Source organism: Pongo abelii, chromosome 6 (assembly GCF_028885655.2).
Source record: "Pongo abelii isolate AG06213 chromosome 6, NHGRI_mPonAbe1-v2.0_pri, whole genome shotgun sequence".
Taxonomy (NCBI): domain Eukaryota; kingdom Metazoa; phylum Chordata; class Mammalia; order Primates; family Hominidae; genus Pongo; species Pongo abelii.
Genome location: NC_071991.2, coordinates 119,399,469 through 119,424,192, shown reverse-complemented (window position 1 = coordinate 119,424,192; position 24,724 = coordinate 119,399,469). Strand labels below are relative to the sequence as shown.

Genomic DNA, 24,724 nt, shown 5'->3' with positions numbered 1-24,724 from the left:
AATGGAGACTCCACAAAACAGAGCTTACATAAGCTAGAAGTCCAGGAGTGAGAAGCCTAGGAATGGTGGAATGAGAGGAAGCCTTTGCTATTGTCAATGCTTGGCTTTCATTTCTAAGGTGACCCTTCAGATTGCTATTTTCCAGTCAGTGGAAAGGGGAGAAAGGAAGTAGAGGCAAGTAGCTTCCTTTCTAAGGATGTGACCCAGAATCTGAACATATTATTTCTGCTCATACCCATTGTTCAAAATTGACTGAGAAATGTAATCTATAACTGGGCAACTATGTCTGCTGCAAAAACCATGTGCTCTCCATCTGTGAAAGATTAACTGAGTTCAGACTTAATATCCTGTCATTAACCAACTAGAAAAATTGAATGCGATATAGAAAACAATGTTATCAGACATTGGACAACAGGCAGTACAGACTTGTGGTCCTTGATAGATGGAAAATAGATGAGGTGTGCTCTATGTTCACCCTGGCTTTCTGTCTGGAGAAATTATCAGATGGTATGAATATGGAAATGTGATGCAAAGCCTGGTGAACTCACTAAGCTGAGGAGATAGGAGTTGGGGAGCCTGAGCTGGCTGGAATTGACAACCCATAGTACCAAACAGTGGGGAGCTATGCAGAAATGGTGTTCCAGAAATATGCTTAGGGGTCTTGCTAAGTGGAGGATGAAAATTCGTGAGACTGGCTTAGGAATAATTTGTGGAAAAGAACAATTGCCAGGGAACTCTATGGAAAAGTGTTCTCAGAGTTTGTCCCATCAGCTGAGTGGAGAGACTTAACTGAATATATAAGGCTTTCAGGGAAGTCCTGAAGTGTGTGGCTAAACCAGCTCTTAATAAAGCCTACTCTACATTCATTCCTATAAAAGCTTAAAAATGAGCTTAATGTCTAATTTGAGAGAGATGCAATTAGCACACAAGTAGACTAAAACGGCTATAATAAATGTTCAGTATATTCACGTTTTAAATGGAAACATAAACAAAATGAGGAGAGAAATAGAGGAAATCAGTCCATCTACCTATCAATCAATAGATACCATGGAGGAAAATCTATACATAAGCAGAGGATTAGAGAACATATATAGATTTTCTTCTGTAGTGTCTATTGATTGGTAAATACATGGTAGATAGATTGATTTCCTCTACTCCTCATTTTGTTTGTGTTTTCATTTAATCCTTGAGCACATTGACCAGCATCTCTGTCATTTCTTGTTTCTGGGATTGTTTCTGTTGTTGATTATCTCCAGGTTAATGTTCCACTGCAAGACTCATAATTTTTTTACTGAATGCCAGACATTGTTCATTTTTCATTGTTAATAGATTTTGTTGTTTTCCTTTTAGGAGCATTGGGCTTTGTTCTAATAGGCAATTGTTTGTGGATTACATTGATTCTCTTAAGGCTTGTTTTCTTTTCACTTCCCTCTCTTCCTTCTGGAACTCCAAATACACACATATTAGACCATTTGATCACCACCTGTCACTTAAATTCTGTTTTTTTCCTCAGTCTTTTTCTCTTTTTATGCTTCATTTTGTTTAATTTCTACTGCAATGAGGAAGGAAGAAAGGAAAGAAATAATGACCAGAACATTCCCATATCTTGATAAAAATTATAAATACACAGATAAGTGACATTCAATAAACCCCAAGTCAAAAATAGAAATAAAAAATCACAAAGAAAATGACAGTAGAACCATCATAATTGTCTTGCTAAAAAACAATGATAAAAACATTAAAAATAATGGGAAAAAGGAACCATATACATAGAATAACTAAGATAAACATCAAACTTCTAATCAGAAACAGTTTAAGCTAGCAGAAAATGGAGCAACATCTTTAAAGTGCTGAAAGAAAACAAACCAACTTATAATTTTATGCATAGTACAATATATTTCCAAAGACAATATCTTTTTAATATCTTTCTGGACATCTTTCTAGGAAATGAAGATTAAACACGGATTTTCTGGTCAAATGAAAGCTGATAAAACTCACTGACATAGAAGTATTTAAAAAATTTCTCAAGCAGAAGGAAATGAAGTCAGTTGAAAACATGGATTAAATTAAAGGAATAAAGAACACTACAAATGGTAGAATGTAAACAAACATAAAAAACATCATATCTTATTTTAAAACTTTTCTTTAGGGCTGGACACCATCGCTCACTTGGGAGTCCAAGGCAGGCTGATTGCTTGAGCTCAGGAGTTTGAGAACAGACTAGGCACATGGTGAAGTCCCATCTCTACAAAAAAATGCAAGAGTAGCTGGGCTTGGTGGTGCGTGCCTGTCGTCCCAGCTGCTTGGGAGGCTGAGGTGGGAGGATTGCTTGAGTCTGGGAGGTTGAGGCTGCAGTGAACTGTGTTCATGCCACTACACTCCAGCCTGGGTGACAAAGTGAGTTAACTGTCTCAAAAAACAAAAAAAATTCTTTAAAAGATAATTGATCGTTTCAAATGAAACAATGTATTGTGATATTCATAACACAGGTAGAAATAAAACTTATGCCACCAATAATGATGGACAGGTGAAAAGGAATAGAACCATACTTCTGTAACTAGGTTATTTTATTATACCAGAAGTAGTATAATATTACTTGATAGTTGACTATAATAAGATAAAGATGTATATGGTAACCTAGAACAATCACTAAAAATAAAACAAAGCTCTAAAGCGAATAAGTCAATAATGGATGTAAAATTCATACTAAGAAATACACAGTTCAAGCAAAAATACAAGAAAAAGGACATAAAAAAAAACAAAGTACAAATGAAATAAGAACACAAACAGCAACATGGTAGCTTTAAATTTAGCTATATCAATAGTTACATTAATGGCCTAAAAACTCCCAGATAGGCTATAGAATGAGTCACAGAACAATTTTTGATAAATTTAAAAGTCTGAAATCATACAGTATGTATTATGACTGTAATAGAATTGACCTAGAAGTTTTTATAGAAAGATATTTGGAAATTTTCCAAATATTTGAGAGATATTCAATGTAATTTTGAATAACTGATGGATTAAGAAGAAATCACAGGAAAATTAGAAGATATTTTTAAGAGAATAAAAATTTAAAGTATAGCTTATCAAAATGTGTGGGGTATAAAGTAGCAATTAGAAAGAAATTTACAGCATTTAATTCTTTTATTAGAGAAGACAGTTTTTAAATTAATAATTTGTGCTTCCACTATAAGAACCTAGAAAATCAAAGAGAAATTAAATCAAAAGCAAGTAGAAAGAAATAAATAATAAAGATACAGAGAAAATTAATGAAACTAAAACAGGAAAAGAATAGAGAAAATCAATGAAACCAAAACCTGGTTCTCTGAAAAATATCAATAAAATTGATTAACATCTAGGTAGACTGATAGAAAAAGAGAGAAGACAATATTTACTAAGAAGGAATACTAGGGAGCCATCACTATATCTTATAAATATTAAAAGGATAAAGGAATATTATGAATAGGTCACTGAATTTGGCAACTCTGATGAACTAGATAAATTTTCAAAATGTACAAATTACCAAAATCAGCTCAAGAAGAAATTGAAAACTTAAGTATCAAGGTACAAACTAAATTCCACTAATAGGCATTTATTAAGAGAAATACAATATTTTATACAAATAATTTTTTATAGCAACTTCATTTATAATAGCCTGGAAACAACCCAAAGGATGAGCAGAGAAATCAACTGAAATGGAAATGGGAAACTCTTCAGCAAAAAAAGACTATACTGATATACACAAAATATGTATGAATCTCAAAAACATGATGCTGAGTAAAAGCTGACACATTGTAAAAGAGTACAATTGACCCTTGAACAACACGAGTTTGAACTGCATGAGTCCGCTTATATTCATGGGATGCAAAATCCACCTTTATGGGGGGCCACCTTTTCATACAGGCAGGTGTCACAGGACTGACTGTGGGACTTGAGTATGCCCAGATTTTAACATATGCAGGGGTCTTAGAACGAACCCCCTGCATATACTGAGAGACGACTGCTTAAAATTTCATTTATATGTAACTTTAGAAGAACTTAATCTATATAGAGAGAAAGATCAGTAGTTGTGGAGACCAGGAGTTGGTGAAATACTCTGTATCTTGATCATGGCAGTAATAACACAGATGTGTATATTTGTTTACAGTTACCAAACTATACATTTTAAATGGGTGCATTATGTTGTATATAAACTATTTCTTTATAAGTTGACTTTAGAAAAACGACAAAAGAAAATTTGGTAGGGATGTGTGTTGGGGGTGAGGACGGGGAATGGAGGAGCATGGAAAGTTCTTTCCTAAAAAGAATAAGGAAAGAATGGATGCTCAGGTCTTTGCTGCAGGGATGCTGAATTTTAGCTTTCTGAAGAACATCCAAATTGAGACAGAAATAAAAAGGTGGCTGGCTAAGTTTTGAAATCAAAAGAAAGATCTGTTTTCAAGAGAGACTTGAAGTCATCTGCATATAGACAGTACTTGAAATTTAGGACTAGATGAGATTACCTAAGGGAAAAATGTAGATATGGAAGAAAATAGAGCCCAGGACATAATCCTGAGGGTGAATAATATAAAAGGAATTGCCACAGGAAGAGGATCCTACAGAAAGGTAGGATTAAAAATTTCAAGTTGGGATGCTGAGGGGCACTCTTCATTTCAACAAGGAAGAGGTCTGCATTGCCAAGTACTTCTGATCTGATCTACAATGTGTCCACTGAGTTTAGCTATTTAGGTCACTAAATAGTGATGGGAGCCCTAGGGTTAATGGTGACTTTGTTTTTGTTTGTTCATTTGTTTTTGTTCTGGGAGGCATGAGAGCATGTTTAAATGCTGATAAGAATGAAGCAATAGGGAAGGGTAGTGAAGGGAGTAACTCAGTAATAAATTCCCTGGGTGACAGGAGGGGGTGGGATCTGGAGCCAAGGTGGAGAGATTAGCCTTAGATAAGAAGAGGAACTTTCTTCCTATTTTATCAGGATTGAAGGTAGAAGGAATAGGTGGGGATGCATTTGGGTTAGCGCATTTGATGGCAGAAAGTTGAGAGGATGGATAAAATCTACGGAGGCCTCTTCTAAATCTGAGACGCGTGATCTGTGCTTCTGCAGGGCACCATGCAGATTGGAGAACGAGCAGAGAGAACAGCTTAAATTCTTCCCAACTAATAGTCTTTCTATTGGTCTGATTCTGTAACAGGAATGATCAACATTTTACATGGAATGGGTTTAAGGCTCCTTGCTTTGGGACATCACACACCTTTTATGGTGAGAGGTGTTTATTTTGCTTATTTTTTTGAAAACACATCTCACACCTTAATAATAAAAAAATGCTGAGCTGGTGAACTAACTTGAGTTGTGTATGTTTGTTTTCAGCACATTGGCATGGCTCATAACTACAGGAATAGCAGTCAGGCTGTGCAAGCTGTCCGTGATGCTGGCTATGAAATATCTTTGGGTTTGATGCCTAAGTCAATAGGACCCTTAACATTTGTGTTCACAGGAACTGGTAATGTTTCTAAGGTAAATTTTACCTGACTTCCTTTTGTAAAACAATCCAAAACTTTGAAACTAACCCAAATGATGTGGGCAGGCATTTTGTGGGTATTTCAAATGGACTGAAGATTCTATTTTAAGCACTTTTCTTACCAACATATTTTTCTCATAGTGAAAAGTAGTAATGATCTAAATATGTGTGTGTATGTGTGTATGTATGTGTGTGTATATATATGTGTGTGTGTGTATGTGTAAGTGTATATGTGTGTGTATATCTATACACACACATACACACATATAGCTTTTAGTTTATTGCTAGCTGAGTCTTGGAATACTTTTTCTTCATTTCTTTTTCTTTTTTCAAATGAGATAATTCGGCCGGGTATGGTGGCTCACGCCTATAATCCCAGTACTTTGGGAGGCCGAGGCAGGCGAATCGCCTGAGGTCAGGAGTTCGAGGCCAACCTGGCCAATATGGTAAAACACCACCTATACCAAAAATACAAAAATTAGCCAGACATGGTGGCGCACATACATAATCCCAGCTACTAAGGAGACTGAGGCAGGAGAATCGCTTGAACCCGGGAGGCAAAGGTTCCAGTAAGCTGAGATTGAACCACTGCACTCCAGCCTGGGTGACAGAGCAAGACTCTGTCTCAAAATAAATAAAATAAATAAATAAATAGATAAATAAATAAGATAATTCACTGTTAACAGTGTAAAGGTCTGTTCTGAGGGTGATCTGTTTCACCTCCATCACCAAAATGTCCACGAGTTTGAAAGTGACCTCACGATGTCCATTTTTTAAGACTACTTGGAGTTTTGCAAACAAGATGTTAGGAAGATTCATTTAAGACTGGAATTCATGATTTCTTCCTTCTCTGGTGGTTTTAGGAATGTGTTTGTAATCTCCTATAGAAACTTGTAATTGTAAAATAATTCCTTCTTCAAAGAAAATATTTTACAAATAGGATATCATTCTTATTATATTGTGAGGTAAGCATCCGATTATTTCTTTTGTAGGAAATATAATTTCCCCATTTGAAATAATTTCTGCAATGGATCTAAAATAAATGGAAATATTTTTTTCCCTCATTTCTAAACACTCTTATTGATACTCTGAGTAACTTAAGTAAAAAAGAAAAAAATTAAAGGTCCTTCTAAGTGTGCTGTTCAAACAGGATAAAAGCTAGCTAGCAGGCTGGTTGTAAGCAACTCATCTGTATTTCTGTGTTGCAGTCCTAGTTGTAGGGAAGGCAAGTGGAGCTATGTAATTGTTGGGAAAATGATCAGATCTTTGCAGAAAACCATGTTGGTTCTTTTTCTGTTGATTTTTGGATTTTTACTCATTGTTATTTGTAGGGAGCCCAAGCAATCTTTAATGAGCTACCTTGTGAATATGTGGAGCCCCATGAATTAAAAGAAGTTTCCCAAACTGGAGGTAAGGGACAGGAGATGACTAACTTTTAATGTTTTTAACAGTCTATGTTATAATATTTTATCACCATAAATTTTTATTATTTGTCACCCACTTTACTAATTTCTTTCTCCTTTGCAAGACCTCAGAAAAGTGTATGGGACAGTGCTAAGTCGTCATCATCATCTTGTCAGGAAGACAGATGGTGTGTATGATCCTGCAGAGTATGACAAACATCCTGAGCGCTACATAAGTCGTTTTAATACTGATGTGAGTATCGTATTCACCTTTTAAGTTGGTTGCTTATGACACAGTGTAGGTAGGCTATTTTCAAGGAGAGAAATTATGAATTGTACATTGGCTTTCAGTTTTCCTGTTGTGAGTTCTTTGGGTATCATGAGTTGGCCTTTGGAGCTATCATCTTTTAGGGTATTTGGAGTAGTCTTGCTTAGTGCTTTTGGTGGTTTCTGTGGATACACTCTTTGTTTCACTGTCTCCATTTCTGCTTCAGGTCTACCTGTGCCCAATAGCTCTAAGCCATTTCCTGTGCGTTATTGTTTTCTGTATTTATCCTGGACTAGTTAGCACTGTGGGCAGAGCATAATGCCTATGATGTTTGGTCTCAACATGGCCACAAATTGCAACCATAATCTCAGCCAGCAATCTTGAAATGCATGCCATTGATTATCAGGGTGAGGGTTAAATAGTGTGCCTATATAAGTGCAGACCATCTCCACTGTATGAAAAAGCTATTATACTTACAAATCAAATCCTTCGATGCGACACACTGGCTGTATCTTATAAGAAATAAAATATATTTGTGTGTTCTATAGTCACTGGCCATGCAACAATCTTCCCTCAGATAAACCAACAAACCAAAAAATAGATAAAACAAAAAATGCATGCATTTATTGTGAAAAAGAATGCTTTAAATAATTTTAAATATGTTTGACCAACATAGCATTTTCAGATTCTGGTATGAAGTTTAGCCCTTATATCATGCAGGGCATGTTAGGGAAAAAAACTCTTACCTTCAGCTTGAGATGTTTGAAGAAGAAAAATTATGAACACAGTTTCAAACTGAAAAATTTTGAATCTAAGAAATCTTTATTCTTTCTCATTTCCCCAATCACAGAAGTATTGGTGATTGGATGCATCCTAAAACTGATACTGACCTAATTGCCATGTATGCATGTATGTAGCACATTGCTCCATAGAGCTTACAGGTGTTATCCGATTTAATCTTCACAGCATTCCTTTGAGGAATGGGGTGTGTATTATCCCCATCTGTCAGGTAAGAAAAATAGAGCCCAGGGAAGTTGAGGTAGCATGATTTAGGTCATACCCTACTGGTATTAGAGCTGGAAATATAATTTTAGGTCCACTGCTTTTTGTTTGTTTGGTTTTTGTCCTTTTATTTTTCTTCGGCATGCAATACATTATAGAATGAACATATTAATGTATTTATAGTCATATATTTCTCTGTCATGGGGTAATTCTACACTGAAATCTGGGTGGCTATTTAATATCTTTGCCTCAAAAGATGGACACTGACATGGACAATAAGAAAATCAATTAGAAGTTACATTTAATTATTTCTCATAGAATTTACTGATAGCTCTCTTTCAGTATACTGTATTAAAATAGGCTATTTTCTTGAACCTGGAACTTGCATTACAGATTGCACCCTATACAACTTGCTTAATTAATGGAATCTACTGGGAACAAAACACTCCTCGCCTCCTAACCCGCCAAGATGCTCAGAGTCTCCTGGCTCCAGGCAAGTTCTCAGCTGCTGGTGTGGAAGGCTGCCCTGCATTACCACACAAGTAAGGATTCTACTTCAGCAACGATAATAGTTTTGACCAGCTGCTTCCATTATTAGAAGATCAAATATCACATATCACAGGACTTGATTTCTAATGACTACTTCTCTGCCTTATCTTTCTTGACCTCTTGGCAGTACTCAACACTGTTAACCATCCCTCCTTTTTTTTTTTTTTTTTTTTAATTTTATTGTATGTATTTATCTTTAGAGATGGGGTCTTGTTATGTTTCCCAGGCTGGTCTAAATCTCTGGACCCCAAGCAGACCTCCTGCCTTGGCCTCCCAAGGTACTGGGATTATAGGCATGAGCCACCATGCCCAGCCCACCTCTACTTCTTGAAACATTCTTCTTTTGTCTTCTGTGATGCCCCATGAGGCTCTGAAACTATTTCCTCAGAGAAGTCTTCTCTTGTTTCTCCATTCCCATCTCTATCTCTAGTCTGTTACTCTGTTTTTTGTTTTGAAATTCCTCATTTATTTTCTCATGTTTATGATTTTTCTCCCTCTTCCTAGAACTTAATCTCCTTAAGGATATGGGTTCTGTTTCTCTTGGCCATAAGCACCTAGTACGTTGCCTGATATATAATAGGCATTGAAATAATTATTAAATATTGAATTAATTAATATTTGTGGAAGAGTAAAAGATATGTTTGCTTTTCTAGGCATGTAACTGGCATCAAGTAAATGCCAAGGGAATGCTAGGAGCGACAACGTCGCCGAGGTTTAGAAGAAAGCAGAAGCATTGGGCACAGCAAACCTTAAAGGGAGGAATGAGGAGAACAAGAATTCCAAGTGAAAGGATTGGTGCTTAATAAATATGGAGCTACCAAAGCATATTTAGGGTGCTGAATGTATCAGTCTAGCTCTACATTGGTTCATGTATGCAAGTGGTAATTGGAGATTGGGCAGAAAAATTGTAGTCAACTTTTTGAATGCTGGACTGAGACTTTTGTTCATAATTCTAGAGATTTCTGTGTAACCACATGTAAAACTATACAGTATACAGTACTAAGCAGGGTGGAGGTAGCATAATTGAATCTTTCTGAGTTATTTAGAGATAACTATGTTAACTTTAGTCTGTTAATGATTTCTCTAGGAAAGCAATTTTCTGCTTTTGTTTCCTTTTTTCTTTTCTTTCTTTTCTTTTTTTTTTTTTTTTTTGGAGACTAAAATTCATACTGGGAAGATTCTCTGTATCACAGAACAGTGCAGAGTCCTGAAGAATGAGCTATAGGAAAAAGACCCCAAAAGCCTGGAAAATATTTGGGATCTACGTTGAAAATTGTTCCAAACTCCTTTTTTTTAGTCTTGTTGGAGACTTCAGAATTTCATCCTCTCATCTAAGTATTGATGTTATTTTCAGACTTGTAGCAATATGTGACATTTCAGCTGACACAGGAGGGTCTATAGAGTTTATGACTGAGTGTACAACAATAGAGCGTCCCTTTTGCATGTATGATGCAGACCAGCACATTATTCATGACAGGTGAGTTTGCTAAAGTTGTTAGATGATATTTCTCACTTAGTTACATTGATATACTACTCTAAAATGCTCAGTATTTTACATCTTTATGAAGTTATGAAAATTTGGAGAGATATACTCAAACATACTAAAATTTGGTAAAAAAAATCCATGCACATTTGAACACACACACATACACACACAAATATATTTAAATGTGAGACGGGTTGCTGAAGAAGGAAAACGTTTTGTTTGAAAAGTTTTGTTTATTTTCACGTATACTTTTATACAAAATTATAAATGATAATGAAGCAAATATAATGGAGTAGACATCTGGAAAAGTCAGAAGTTACAAATAATATTTTGTGCTGAATAAACCACATTGCTTCTCTTAGTGTTGAAGGCTCAGGGATCCTGATGTGTTCCATTGACAATTTGCCGGCACAGCTCCCAATTGAAGCTACAGAATGCTTTGGAGACATGCTTTACCCTTATGTTGAAGAAATGGTAAGCAGACTGGTAATATCAGTAACAACTCTGTGGCTTTAAATTGAATAATGGAGTAATTCTGTGAATGTTCTGGTCTTCTGTATCTAAGAAATCTGTTGTAAAATGAAATGCCAGCCCTTCCCTGAAATACTTACTGATACTATTTTATTTGACATATTCTGCTTACTTGTCTCTTGGGGTATATGATGATATCACTGCCTTCATGCTTAATTACAATTACATCTGTTTCCCATTATAGGTCTTTTATTAAGAATGTTCACCACGTGTGAGATAAAACATGCTTTATTTTTAATTCTTTGCCATCTATGTCAGTTCATATTGGGGCACTCTTATTGTGCCATAATAACCAGATCTGAAAAATTAGAAATATAGAACATTTTTATTGGTTTCTGGTCACTAATAGTTAAGTGACAGCTTATGTTGAGGTCATGTATTTTTCTTCTGTGATCATTGATTAGCTAATGAAATACCGTGTTATCTAAATTCCATTTTCTTTATCAAAGAAAATTTTTCTTATTTCAGTTTTTATCCTAAGCATTCATAGCCTTCCTGCTTTATTTTTATTTCAGACTGTCTGCCTCTGCCAATGATTCCAATATAAAGAATGGCTCTTGCTCTTTTCATCTATATCTTCCCTCATATGCTCTTACACTAAAATAGAACAATAGTTAGTGGGGCAAGAATAAATGAAATTTCCAGTCTGTGATCTTCTTTTCTTTCAAATAGTATTCCATTTTGACCCTTTCTTTTTCCTATTGGAATATGTCAACAGGGAGATGTAGCAGGCTTGAGAAAATGCAGGCAGCAGGCACTGTCATGGTTAGACATGATATTGCACCTACTAGGTGCAGGAAGTGTTCAAAGTACTAAATATATTTTAATTTTAAGTACTCATGAGAACCATATTAGGTAAGTACCGTCATTAAATCCATTTTACACATTAGAAAACAAATACAGAGAAGTTAAGGATGTGGTGCTGATACAGTCAGTGCTGGATCTGCAATGTGTCTGGAGTTGGTGCTGAGGGATTAAAGAAGCAGGAGAAGGAGAGTACAAATGCCAGGCTTTGCTAGAGACATCAACTTGCTTTATGACCTTGAGCAGGGCACTCACTTCCTTTCTGAGCCTCAGATATTTCACCTGTAACATGAGGTGGTTGTAATGAGTACATAATCTTATTTTATTTTATTTTATTTCATTTTATTTTTTTGAGACAGAGTCTTGCCCTGTTGCCCAGGCTGGAGTACAGTGACGCAATCGCGGCTCACTGCGACCTCCACCTCCCAGGTTCAAGCGATTCTTCCTGCCTCAGCCTCCTGAGTAGCCAGGACCACAAGTGTGTGCCACCACGCCTGGCTAATTTTTGTAGTTTTTAGTAGAGATGGGGTTTCACCATGTTGGCCAGGCTGGTCTTGAACTCCTGACCTCGTGATCCACCTGCCTCGGCCTCCCAAAGTGCTGGTATTACAGGCGTGAGCCACCATGCCCAGCCATGAATGCATAATCTTAACAGTTTCTCTACTTCTAAAATTTTATAATGGTAAATGTTTAAGTGGCCAAACTATGTATATTAAAAATACAATAATATATTTGCCAAGATGTTTACCATTTTTGATGTTCTTCATTCATTTCCCTTTGGCATCATTTCCCTGCAGACTGAATAACTTAATTTATCACTTCTTACAGTACAGGTTTGCTGATGACAGATTCTCTTAGTTGTCCTTTATCTGAAAATGTCTTCATATTCTCTATTCTGCTAATCAGATATTTCTGTGCATTTTTAATTTCCGATGTTCTATTTTCAGTTCTAGAATTTCCGTTGGGTTCTTTTTTAAAAATTTTGTTTTGGTATTTTCTCTTTCTCTGCAGAGAGTTTCTATCTTTTCATTAATTATGAGTGTATTTTTCGTTATTGCATGGAACATAGTTATAAAAACCACTTTACAATGTTCATCTCATACTTCCAACTTTCTGGGTCAATTTGTGGTTGAACTTTATTGATTGTCTTTTCCCTTGAGAATTGGTCATAGTCTTCTGGTTTTCATAGACTGAATAATTCTGGATTATGGCCTGGATGATGTGGATATTATGTACACTTATCAAATGCATTTTCTGTATTCATTGAGAAGATCATTTTTTCCTTTTCTCTGTTAATATGTGAATTTTGTCAATTGGTTTTCAAATGTCAAACTAACTTCACATTCTTAGGATAAATCCAACTTGGTTGTATGTTAACCTTTTATTTATGACTAAGTTCAGGTTGCTAAGGAATATACCAAAATTTATTAGTCTATTTTACCATTGGTAGACATTTGGGGTTGTAGAGAGATATATATATCTCCACTTTATTTTGTTGAGTTCGTACATAGATTTATCTTGTTTAGGATTGTTAACATCTATGTTCATTAGAGAACTTAATCTATAACTTTATTTTATTATAAGGTCTTTGTCAGGTTTGGATATTAAGTTTATGTTGACTTGAAAACAAGTTAGAGAGTATTTCCTTATTTTTGGTCTCAGAAACATTTTACATGAGATTAGTGTTAGTTCTACTTGATACAATTCATTAGCAAAACGATTTGGGTTGGTAGCATTTTTGTTTGTTTCTTTTTTTAGTTTTAAGGGTAAGTTTTAAAATTATAGATTACATTTTATTTAAAAACTTAAGAATGTTCAGATTTTTATTTTTCTTTGTCAATTTTGCTATGCTTGTTTTCTAGGAATTTATATTTCATCTAAGTTGTAAACTTTATTGTCATAATTTTTTTTAGTAATAACCTTATTAACTCTTAAATAGATTCTGTAGTGATTTCTCTTTTTCCTGATGTTGGTTGGGTATGCCTTCTGTTTTTTCTTAATCTGTTTTACCTGGAATTGATCAATTTTATTAGTCATCTCAAAAAATCAGTTCAACTTTGGTGATCATCTCTATTTTATATCATTTTCTGTTTTCTTAATTTATAATCTTACCTATACTATATTCTTTATTTTACTTTATTGAGAGATTAGTTAACCTTTCTTTTCATTACTTCTTGCAATAGGTGCTTAGGTAATTATTTTCCTGTGTTTCTCTTTAGCAATATGTGCATTTTAAAACCATTAGATTTACTTTGAGTACAGCCCATTTTTTATTGTATTATTTGTTGTTTTGTTCTTTGACTTTCTTGTATATTCTGGGTATTACTTCCTTGTGAGACGTATAGTTTGCAAATACTTTCTCCCATTCTGTTGTTTCTTCACTCAATTGATTTTTTGTTTGTTTGTTTGTTTTGCTGTGCAGAAGCTATTTAGTTTGATGTAATTCCATTTGTCTATTTTTGGGTTTTGTGCTTGTGCTTTTAAGTTCTTATCCAAAAAATTCTTAACCAGGTCAATGTCATGAAGCATTTCCCCTATGTTTTTTTTTTCTTCTAGTAGTTTCATAGTTTTAGGTCTTCCATTTAAGTGTTTAATCCATTTTGAGTTGATTTTTTTATATGATGAGAAATAGGGGGTCTAGTTTTATTCTTCTGAATGTAGATATCCAATTTTCCCAGCACCATTTATTGAAGAGACTCTTCTTCCCTTAATGTTTGTTCTTGACACTTTTCTCCAAAACTGGTGGATATAGATGTATGGATTTCTTTCTGGGCTTGCTTTTCTGTTCCATTGGTTTGTGTGTCTGCTGTTATGCCAGTACCATGCTGTTTTGGTTACTATAGCTTTGTAGTATATTTTGAAGTCAGGTAGTGTGATGCCTCCAGCTTCGTTCTTTTTGCTAAAGATTGTGTGATGATTTGGGGTCTTTTGTGATTTCATACTAGTTTTAGGATTGTCTTTTCTATTTCTGTGAAGATTATCATTGTTTTTTGTTTGTTTGTTTGTTTGTTGGTTTTTGGTAAGGATTGCCCTGAATTGGTAGATTGCTTTGGGTAGTATGGGCATTTTAACAATATAAATTCTTCCAATCCATGAACATGGGAATATCTTTACACTTGTTTTTGTTTTCTTCAATGTCTCACCAATGTTTTACAGTTTTTGGTATAGAGATCTTTCATTTCCTTGGTTAAGGTTATTCTTATGCATGTTATTTTTGTTGTGGCTATTGGAAACGGGATTTTTTTTTTTCAGATTGTTCACTCTTGGCATATAGAAATGCTACTAAATTTTGTATGTTGATTTTGCATTCTGCAATTTTACTAAATTTATCAGTTCTAACAGTGTTTTGATGGAGTCTTTAGGGTTTTCTATATATAAGATTTCATCATCTGCAAACAAGGACAATTTGACTTCCTGCTTTCCAATTTGGGTGCCTTTGTTTTCTTTTTTTTGCCTAGTTACACTGACTAGAACATCCAGTACTATGTTGAATAGTAGCATCCTTTTCTTGTTCCATATCTTAGAGAAAAAGCTTTCAATTTTCCATGACCAGTATGATGTTAGCTGTGGGTCTGTCAAATATGGCTTTTATTATGTTGAGGTATGTACCCTCTATGCCGAATTTGATTAAAGTTTTTATCATAAGGTGATGTTGAATTTGTCAAATACTTTTTTCTGTTTCTGTTGGAATATTCATATGGTTTTTGTCCTTCATTCTGTCAATGTGATAAATTATGTTTATTAATTTGCATATGTTGAACCATTCTTTCACCCCTGGAATGAATCCCATTTATTATGGTGAGTGCTCTTGTAAATATGCTGTTAAATTTGGTTTTCTAGGATTTCGTTGAAAATTTTTGTATCTATGTTCTTCAAGGATATTGGCCTGCAGTTTACTTTTTTTGTTACATCCTTGTCTGATTTTGGTATCATATTAACACTGACCTTATAGAATTAGTTTGGAAGAATTTCCTCCTCCTTGATATTCTGGAATAGTTTGAGAAGAATTGGTATTAAATCTTCTTTAAATGTTTGGTAGAGTTCAGTAGTGAAACCGTCAGGTCCTGGGCTTTTCTTTGATGGGAGACTTTTTATTACTGATTCAATCTTGCTGCTTGTTATTGATTTGCCTATTCAGATTGTTTATTTTTTTGTGGTTCAATCTTGGTAGGTTGTATGTGTCCAGGAATTTGTTTGTTTCTTCTAGGTTTTCCAATTTTTTGGCATATCATTGTTCATAATGCTCTCTTATGATCCTTTGTATTTCTGTGGTATCAGTTGTAATGTCTCCTTTTTCATCGGAGGTTTTTTTTTTTTTGAGTTGTGGGTGATTTGTTATGCAATATTGTTGCAGAAGCTAATACATACTTAAAAAAACTGTTAGGTTCAGGGGTACATGTGCAGGTTTGTTATATAGGTAAACTTGTGTCATGTGGGGTGGATGTACAGATTATTTCATCACCAGGGTATGAAGCCTACTACCCAATAGTTACTTTTTCTGCTCCTCTCCCTTCACCCTCAGGAAGGCCCCAATGTGTGTTGTTCCCCTCTATGTGTCCATATGTCCTCATCATTTAGCTCCTGCTTATAAGGGAGAGCATGCAGTATTTGGTTTTCTGTTCCTGCATTAATTTGCTAAGGATAATGGCTTCTAGCTCTATCCATGTTCCTGCAAAGGACATGATCTCATTCTTTTTTATGGCTTCATAGTATTCCATGGTGTACCACATGTTCTTTATCCAGTCTATCATTTATAGGCATTTAGGTTGAGTCCATGTCTCTGCTATTACAATAGCACTCCAATGACCACTCTTTACAACAGCATGTGTATGTGTATGTGTCCTTATGATAGAACATTTTATATTCCTTTGGGTATATACCCAGTAATGGGATTTCTGGGTTGAAGAGTAGTTCTGTTTTTAGCTCTTTGAGGAATTGCCACACTGCTTTGCACAATGGTTGAACTGATTTTTACTCCCACCAACAGTGTATAAGCATTCCTTTTTCTCCACAACCTCACCAGCATCTGTTATATTTTGACTTTTTAGTAATATCCATTCTGACTAGTGTGAGATGGTATCTCATTGTGGTTTTGATTTGCATTTCTCTAATGATCAGTGATGTTGAATTTGTTTTCATATGCTTGTTGACTGCATGTATGTCTTCATTTGAAAAGTGTCTGTTCATGTCCTTTGCCCAGTTTTTAATGGGGTTGTTTGTTTTTTCTTGTAAATTTAAGTTTTTATAGAAGCTAGATATTAGACTTTTGTCAGATGCATAGTTTGCAAATATTTTCTCCCATTCTGTAGATTGTTTACTCTGTTGATAATTTCTTTTGCTTGCAAAAGCTCTTTAGTTTAATTAGATCCCATTTGTTGCAATTGTTTTTGGTGTCTTCATCATGAAATCTTTGCCAATTCCCATGTCCAGAATGATTTTGCCTAGATCATCTTCCAGGGCTTTTATAATTTTGGGTTTTACATTTCATTCTTTAATCCACTTTGAGTTGATTTACACCATTTTATATGCTATAAGGAAGTGATCCAGTTTTAATCTTCTGCATATAGCTAGCCAGTTTTCCAGCACCATTTATTAAACAGGGAGTCCTTTCCTTATTGTTTGTTTTTGTCAGCTTTGTTGAAGATCAGATGGTTGAAGACGTGTGGCCTTATTTTTGAGCTCTCTATTCTGTTTTATTGGTCTTTGTGTCTGGTTTTGTACCAGTCTTATGCTGTTTTGGTTACTGTAGCCCTGTAATATAGTTTGAAGTCAGGTAGCATGATACCTCCAGCTCTGTTTTTTTTGCTTAGGATTGCCTTGGCTATTCAGCTTCTTTTTGGTTCCATATGAATTTTAAAATAGTTTCTTTCTAGTTCTATGAAGAATGTCATGGGTAATTTGATAAGAATAGCATTGAATCTATAAATTGCTTTGGGCAGTATGGCCATTTTAATGACATTGATTCCCCTTGAAAACTGGCAACAAGGATGCCCTCTTTCACCACTTGTATCCAACATAGTATTGGAAGTCCTGGCCAGAGCAATCAGGCAAGAGAAAGAAATAAAAAGCATTCAAACAGGAAGAGAGGCAGTCAAATTATCCCTTTTTGCAGATGACATGATTCTATATCTAGACAACCCCATAGCCTTAGCCCAAAAATTAAGCTGATAAAGAATTTCAGCAAAGTTTCAGGATACAAAATCAACATACAAAAATCACTAGCATTTCAATACACCAACAACAGTCATATAAAATTTTATTTATTTGAGTCTTTTCTCCTTAGGCAGACTCGGGGTTTGTTGATTTTGTTTACCTTTTCAAACAAACTCTTTGTTTCATTGATCTTTTGTATTTTTTTTAAGTCTCTATTTTGTTTATGTCTTCTCTAACCATCATTATTTCTTTGCGTCTACTAATTTTGGGTTCAGTTTTTTCCTTTTTTTCTTGGTCCTTTAGGTGCAACATTGGGTTATCTGAGATCTTTGTTCTTTTATGAAATAGGCATTTCAAAATTGCTATAAACTTCCTTCTGAGTACTGCTTTTGCTGTATCCCATAGGTTTTGGTAGTTTGTGTTTTCATTTTCATTTGTCTCTAGAAATTTTTAAATTTCCCTTTTAGTTTCTCTGTTGACTCCTTGATTAATGGGGAGTATGTTGTTTAATTTGCATGTGTTTGTAGTTTCCAAAGTTTCTCTCGTTATTGGTTTCTAGCTTCATACCGTTGTGATCAGAAACAATACTTGATATGATTTCAATTTTTTGAATTTGTTAAGACATATTTTGTGGCCTACCATATGGTCTATTCTGGAGAGTGTTCTATATGTACTGGAGAAGAATGCGTACACTGGTGCTACTGGATAAAAAGTTCTATATTTATCTATTAGGTCCATTTTGTCTAAAGCACAGATCAATTCCAGTATTTTCTTATTAATTTCTTTCTGGTTGATCTTTCCATTTTTGAAAGAGGGGTATTGAAGTCTCCTACTATTATTGTTTGGTATCTATTTTTTACCTTCATGTTGATTAATTAATATTTGCTTTATATATTTAGGTGTTCCAATGTTGAGTGCACATGTATTTACAATTGCTATGACTTCTTAATGACTTGAGCTCTTTAACAATGACTTTCTTTGTCTCTTGTGAAAGTTTTTGTGTTAAGTTTTTTCTGTCTAGAGTAGGTATTGTCCCTGTCCTCTGTTGGTATTATTTGCATGGAATATCTTCTTTCATCCCCTTTGAGGGAGGAAAGCCTATGTGCATTCTTAAGGTGAAAGTGTGTCTCTTGTGGGCAGCATATAGTGAGAGCTTATTTTTTTTTTCCTCCTTGCAACTTTTATTTTAGGTTCAGGGGGTACATGTGAAGTTTTATTACATGCATAAATTGCATGTCACTGGGATTTGGGGCACAAATGAATTCATCACTAAAGTAGTGAGCATAGTACCTGATAGGTAGTTTTTCAGTCTTCACCCTCCTCCCATCCTCCACCCTCAAGTATACCCTCGTTTCTATTGTTCCCTTCTTTGTGTCCATGTGTACTCAGTGTTTAGCTCCCACTTATAACTGAGAACATGTGGTATTTGGTTTTCTGTTCCTACATTAATTTGCTTAGGATAATGGCCTTCAGCTGCATCCAGATTGCTGCAAAGGACATAGTTTCATTGTTTGTTTGTTTTTGAGGCAGTCTTGCTCTGTCACCCAGGCTGGTGTAGTGGCACCATCTCATTTCACAAACCTCTGCCTCCTGGGTTCAAGCAATTCTCCTGCCTCAGCTTCCCTAGTAGATGGGATTACAGGTGCCCACCACCAAGCCTGGCTAATGTTTGTATTTTTATTAGATACAGGGTTTCACCATGTTGGCCAGGCTGGTCTTGAACTTCTGACATCAGGTGATCTGCCCACCTTGGCCTCTCAAAGTCCTGGGATTACTGGTGTGAGCCACTGTGCCTGGCCAATTTCATTCTTTTTTATGGCTGCATAGTATTCCATGGTGTATATATACCACATTTTCTTTATCCAATTCACCACTGATGGATATCTAGATTGGTTCCATATCTTTGCTATTGTGAATAGTAGAGCTTTGTTTTTTTAATCCATTCAGCCACTCTGTGTTTTAATTGAACAATTTTATCTGTTTACATTCAGTGTAATTATTGATATGCCAAGGACTTACTACTGCCATTTTGTTAATTGTTTTCTGATGCTTTATAGCTTATTTGTTCTTTTTTTCCTCTCCTTCTGTTTATCTTTGTGATTTAGTGATTTCCTTTAGTGCTAAATTTGTATTCTTTTATCTTTATCATTTGTATATCTGCTTTAGTATTTTGCATTGTGGTTACCACAAGGCTTACATAAAACATCTTATAATTATAATAGACTATTTTATACTAATAACTTAAATTCAGTTGCATACAAAAACTCTAGACTTCTACCCTCCCACCAGTGTGTGTGTGTGTGTGTGTGTGTGTGTGTGTGTGTGTGTATATATTCATATTTCTTTTTTACCTTTCTGAGTTGGGTGCAACCAGTTAATATTTTTTGACGTCACAATTTACATCTTTTTAGCTTACGTATTTCTTAATACTTTATTGTAGCTATCATTATTTTTGACTGTTTTGAATTTTAACTTTCATCCTAGAGTTATATATACCTATGTTTTGCAGAGTGCCATAGTTGTATCGGGGTATTCTGGATTTGATTGTATATCTACCTTTACCAGTGAATTTTTTACTTTTATATGTTTTCATGTTAGTAATGTTCTTTTTTTCTACTTGAAAAACTCCCTTAAGCATTTCTTATAGAGCAGCTCTAGTAGTGAAGAATTCCCTAAACTTTTGCTTGTCTGGGAAAGACTTTATTTCTTCTTTTTTTCTGAAGGACAGCTTTGCTGGGTATAGCATTTTTGGCTGGCAGTTTTCTGTGCATCAGCACCTTGAATATATCATCCCATTCTCTCCTGGCCTGCAGGATTTCTACTGAGAAATCTGCTGATAGTCTAATGGAGATTCCCTTATATGTAACATGATATTTTTATCTTGCTGCTTTTAATATCATTTGTCTTTGGTTTTTGACAGTAATTATAAAGGGACCTCTTTGGGTTAACTCTATTTGGAGATTGTTGAGCTTCATATATTTGGATGTTCATCTGTCTTCCAAGGCTTGAAACATGTTATTTTTCATTTATCAAAAATTTCTATTCATTAATTTTAAAGTTTTACATTTTTTAAAAAAGTTATCTATATTGTCCTTTTATTTTTTGAACATATTAATCACAATTTAGAATTATTTTTGTTAATTCCATTACACTTCTTGGTTCTATTTATGTTCCCTGTTTTTTTCCTTGGTTTTTATGGTTTTCAGTAAATTCCTACCTTTCAATATATTTGTTTATTTTTGGTTGAATGCTAGACATTGCATATTCAAAATTTTAGATATGACTCGAGGCTCTGGATGTTGTGTGATTTTCCTCCAGATAATATATTCTTTGTTTTGGGCAGTGGGATAGACAAGGATAAAGGTTAGGAGAAATTCACCTAAATTCAGTTAGGATGAAGTAATTTAAATCTAGGTTTCAGTCCTTTGGAGAACTGACCTTTTTCAAATTACCATTTATTTTAGATACATGAAAACCATTTTCTATTCATTTTAATACAGTAAATAAATTCTCTGTTACCAGCACCTTCTAGGAACATGTTTCTTGTTCTCAGTTGGGTGAGTGAGCTAGATCTTAACCTATAGTTAGGGAGGAAAGATTGTCTCATTGGCCCTTCCCTGTTCACCAGAAACAGCAATGCTAACTTATATGCCATTACTTCTTGGCAGTATATTCAAGAATCGGCTTCTTTGAGAGGGACTAACTTACATACCCATAACTTCTTGGCAGTATATTCAAGAGTTGGGTTCCTCGGGAGAAAAGAGGAGGACTAGAAGGTTGCTGAAATGTTAATATGAGACATCTTACTTTTTTGTTGTCGCTGACTCAATTTTGCAAGATAATGGGAAGAGGGTGTGAATGATTTTCTAGGTCTACTCGGTCAAGTCACTTTTGCTACCACCTTTGAAATGCTGATGTACCTATACATATAACTACTAATACTGATACTGATCTGAGGGAGACCGCTTACTGCAGGATTGGTGGCCTTGCTGAGTGGAAAACCTCATTCTCTACTCCTAATAGAACAGCTTGAACTTTTGGAATGGAGTAGAGGCCCTTGAAGGGAGGACTATAGCTATAAAGCTTGTGAAGATATTTGACAACATGCTTAATATGATACATTTAATTGGTTGGAAAGGATAAGCTTTTTGGTGTTCACAGCAAGCAAAGATGATTATAATCCAATTTTAGTTTTAAAATTGGGACTTGTGCTGAAACACCATAGTCTTGTGGGCAGAGTTGATTGCTTGTAGAAGACTTCTATTAGCAATCACTTATACTCGGTGATCCTCAGAAAACTGTTTCTTAAATTCTTTTTTTCCCTTGATTAATATTTTAATATGGATACAAACACCAAGAGGCCTTCTTTGCAGTGTCACTTATCTCTTACAAATCTCATTTTCCTTTCAGATATTATCAGACGCGACACAGCCTCTTGAAAGTCAGAATTTTTCTCCTGTGGTGAGAGATGTAAGTTATGAGAAGAATATTTTTTCATAAATGTATTTTTTCTACTACCATTTTTGCTCTCTTCTCTCTGTTTCTCTCTCTCTCCATCTTTGTCATTCTGTCTCTTCTCTATCAGTCATGAGACCTTGTTTGTAGGACTAAAATGTGGATACTAAAGAAATGTCTTGTGTCATATACATTTAGGCAGTGATTACATCCAACGGTACATTACCTGATAAATATAAATATATCCAGACACTCCGGGAGAGCAGGTAAGTATTGTTCAAATCCTCTTGTTTTATACATTTATTCTTATCTTGGAATTCATGAGTATTTTTTAATGCTTCAATGGGAGTTCTTAATATTAGGTTTGTACAATATATAAATTTTGATAATGTTTGAAAATGTAGGAAATCCAAACTAAGTGGCTGGCTAAAACCACTGTGATTGTTTCCCACTTAACAGTAGTACATTTTGGCTTTCTAATAGCCTGTATAGATGTATGGGTAAGCAAGCAAAAATCCAAAAGGATTGTCCTTCAGGTAACTTCTTGTTTTTCTCTAGCTTTTGATACTTGATCATGCCTCGGTTATTTTCTCAAAGGAAAATGAGCGCACTAGCCTTTCTGTGGTGCTTTCAGTTTGGATTTTAGTTGAGGATTTGGACTCTCTTTTGTTTAGAATAATGTTCATGGAAGTGAATTTGTGGTTACAAATGAAGAGAGTTGTGAATAAACAATTGATGAAAATAAAGGTAGTTTTCTCCAGGGATTCTTATTAGGGGGAAGGTGCCAAAAGTAATGTAGCAAATCTACTCAAGAGAATAGTTACTTTAGAAAGGTCTTTAGCTAAGGCCCTCGTTTCCTTAATTGATTTTACTACTTAAAGTTTGAAAACGTTAATTTTATTTTTTTGGAATATTCTGGTTTCCTCCAGCCGATTGCCCTTGATCTGTGTTTGTATCTACTCTGCTGGTCTTTTCACATTAAAAAAGGAACCCGTGTACTGAAGTCTCAGGAGAAACCAGAGTTGGAAAACAAAACAACACAGCACAACTGTTTATCTTCTTTTTCAGTGGTTCTACCTACAAGCAGTAAACAAAGAGATCTGCCCAGATCAAGCGTACTATAGTTAGGCCTTTTCCATATGTGCTGGTTTGATTATAGTTACTTTTTAATGTGTCAGTGAAATATACTGGCATAAGCCACTAAGTATTTACTTTTTTTTCTTTGTGAATAAGAGAAGCTAGCTCTATAACCCTATAGGAGAGTTTCTTACAGGTAAAACCTCACATCTGTTTGTTTTTCATAGCTCTATGTTTTGGTTCTCATCATACGATGGTCTTTTACACTACTGATACTAGTGACATGTCTAACATGACTGGTCATGATGATAGCTTCTCTCTTATGTGTCGTATTTCATGAAGCGGCAGGTTTACTTGGCTCCAATTGCTAGAACTTGCTGCCCTCTTTCCTGATGGAAACTTATGCCAAGATACTGATAACAAAGGTTGCATTTTGAAAGGAAATTTACTTTATATTGAACCCTGCCTTATTCTTCTGTTCTTGTAATCACTTAGCACGTGATTATTAACCTGGAGTCTGGGGTTTGGGGGGTACTGATGGGCTGGACAGTATTAGAATCTAGGAGTGAGTTTCTGTTTTGAGCATTTGGTATTTGGAATGTTTTAATTATACAAACTATAGAAAATATTGTTAGACAGAAAATATAATAACCAAATAATAGTGGTTCTCTCTGGAAGGTGAAATGGGAGACGGTAGTAGTTAAATGAGACCTCTTCACATCAGTAATATGTGTGTTGGGGTACAGAAGGACAGGAATTTTTTATACTTACATTTATTTTTATTTGTTAAAAATTAATGAAAAGTTTTTTGGGTTAATGTTCAAGAGACATTATGGCCTAAAGATTCTAAATAACAGAGCCTGCTTCAGTCCCTGGCACTAGGCCATTTCTATGGTTTCATGTTGATAACAGGGAATTTGATTCAAAAAATATTTAATGAGTAAATTCCATATTTAAGACAAAATGTGCTGAGCATTAATGGGTTTGTAAAGATGGGTAAGTCTTAGATGCTGCCTTGGAGGTCATAGTTTGTGGGAAAGACAGAAAGTCATCTGCCTGGAAGGTATTAATATAAATTCCAGCAGAATAGACTGTTCAAGAATTAAAATAATGCCTAACACTAGTCTTCGGTTTCTACATTTAACCCATGGCATGTGTGACTCAAAGTCATGGTTTTGCTATTTTCAAGTGACTCTAAAGATATATGACAAAACAATTTCTAATATGGATAATAATATTCTCTTCCTCAAATTGTTGTCTTCTGGGATTGTTGTGAGGAATAAATAAGGTTTCCAAGGTAAAACCCCTTGCATGATTTTGAACCACATCTTCTGGAAGGATAAAATGTGAGACCAAGTTACTCAATCACAAGTAAGCCAAGAAAAGGTCCAGCATCTGCACCCCACTAGTAATACTGGGAATTCATGAAATACATCATACATCTATAGATATATATCTCAGAGATGTCAGGTCTATT

General features: G+C 34.9%; 1 protein-coding gene across 2 annotated transcripts in view; it reads left to right on the top strand.

Moving 5' to 3' along the window:
• Positions 1–24,724, top strand: part of AASS (aminoadipate-semialdehyde synthase) — a 68,636-nt gene that overhangs the window by 19,928 nt on the left and 23,984 nt on the right. Inside the window, exons 5-13 of one of the 2 annotated variants that reach the window (XM_024250236.3) lie at positions 5,193–5,260; positions 5,369–5,515; positions 6,851–6,929; positions 7,048–7,175; positions 8,586–8,734; positions 10,096–10,218; positions 10,590–10,701; positions 22,126–22,185; positions 22,369–22,436. In XM_024250236.3, coding sequence (XP_024106004.1) covers positions 5,193–5,260; positions 5,369–5,515; positions 6,851–6,929; positions 7,048–7,175; positions 8,586–8,734; positions 10,096–10,218; positions 10,590–10,701; positions 22,126–22,185; positions 22,369–22,436 — 934 coding nt within the window. The remainder of the gene's footprint in view (positions 1–5,192; positions 5,261–5,368; positions 5,516–6,850; positions 6,930–7,047; positions 7,176–8,585; positions 8,735–10,095; positions 10,219–10,589; positions 10,702–22,125; positions 22,186–22,368; positions 22,437–24,724) is intronic. The other variant, XM_054559719.1, reaches the window with a different exon arrangement.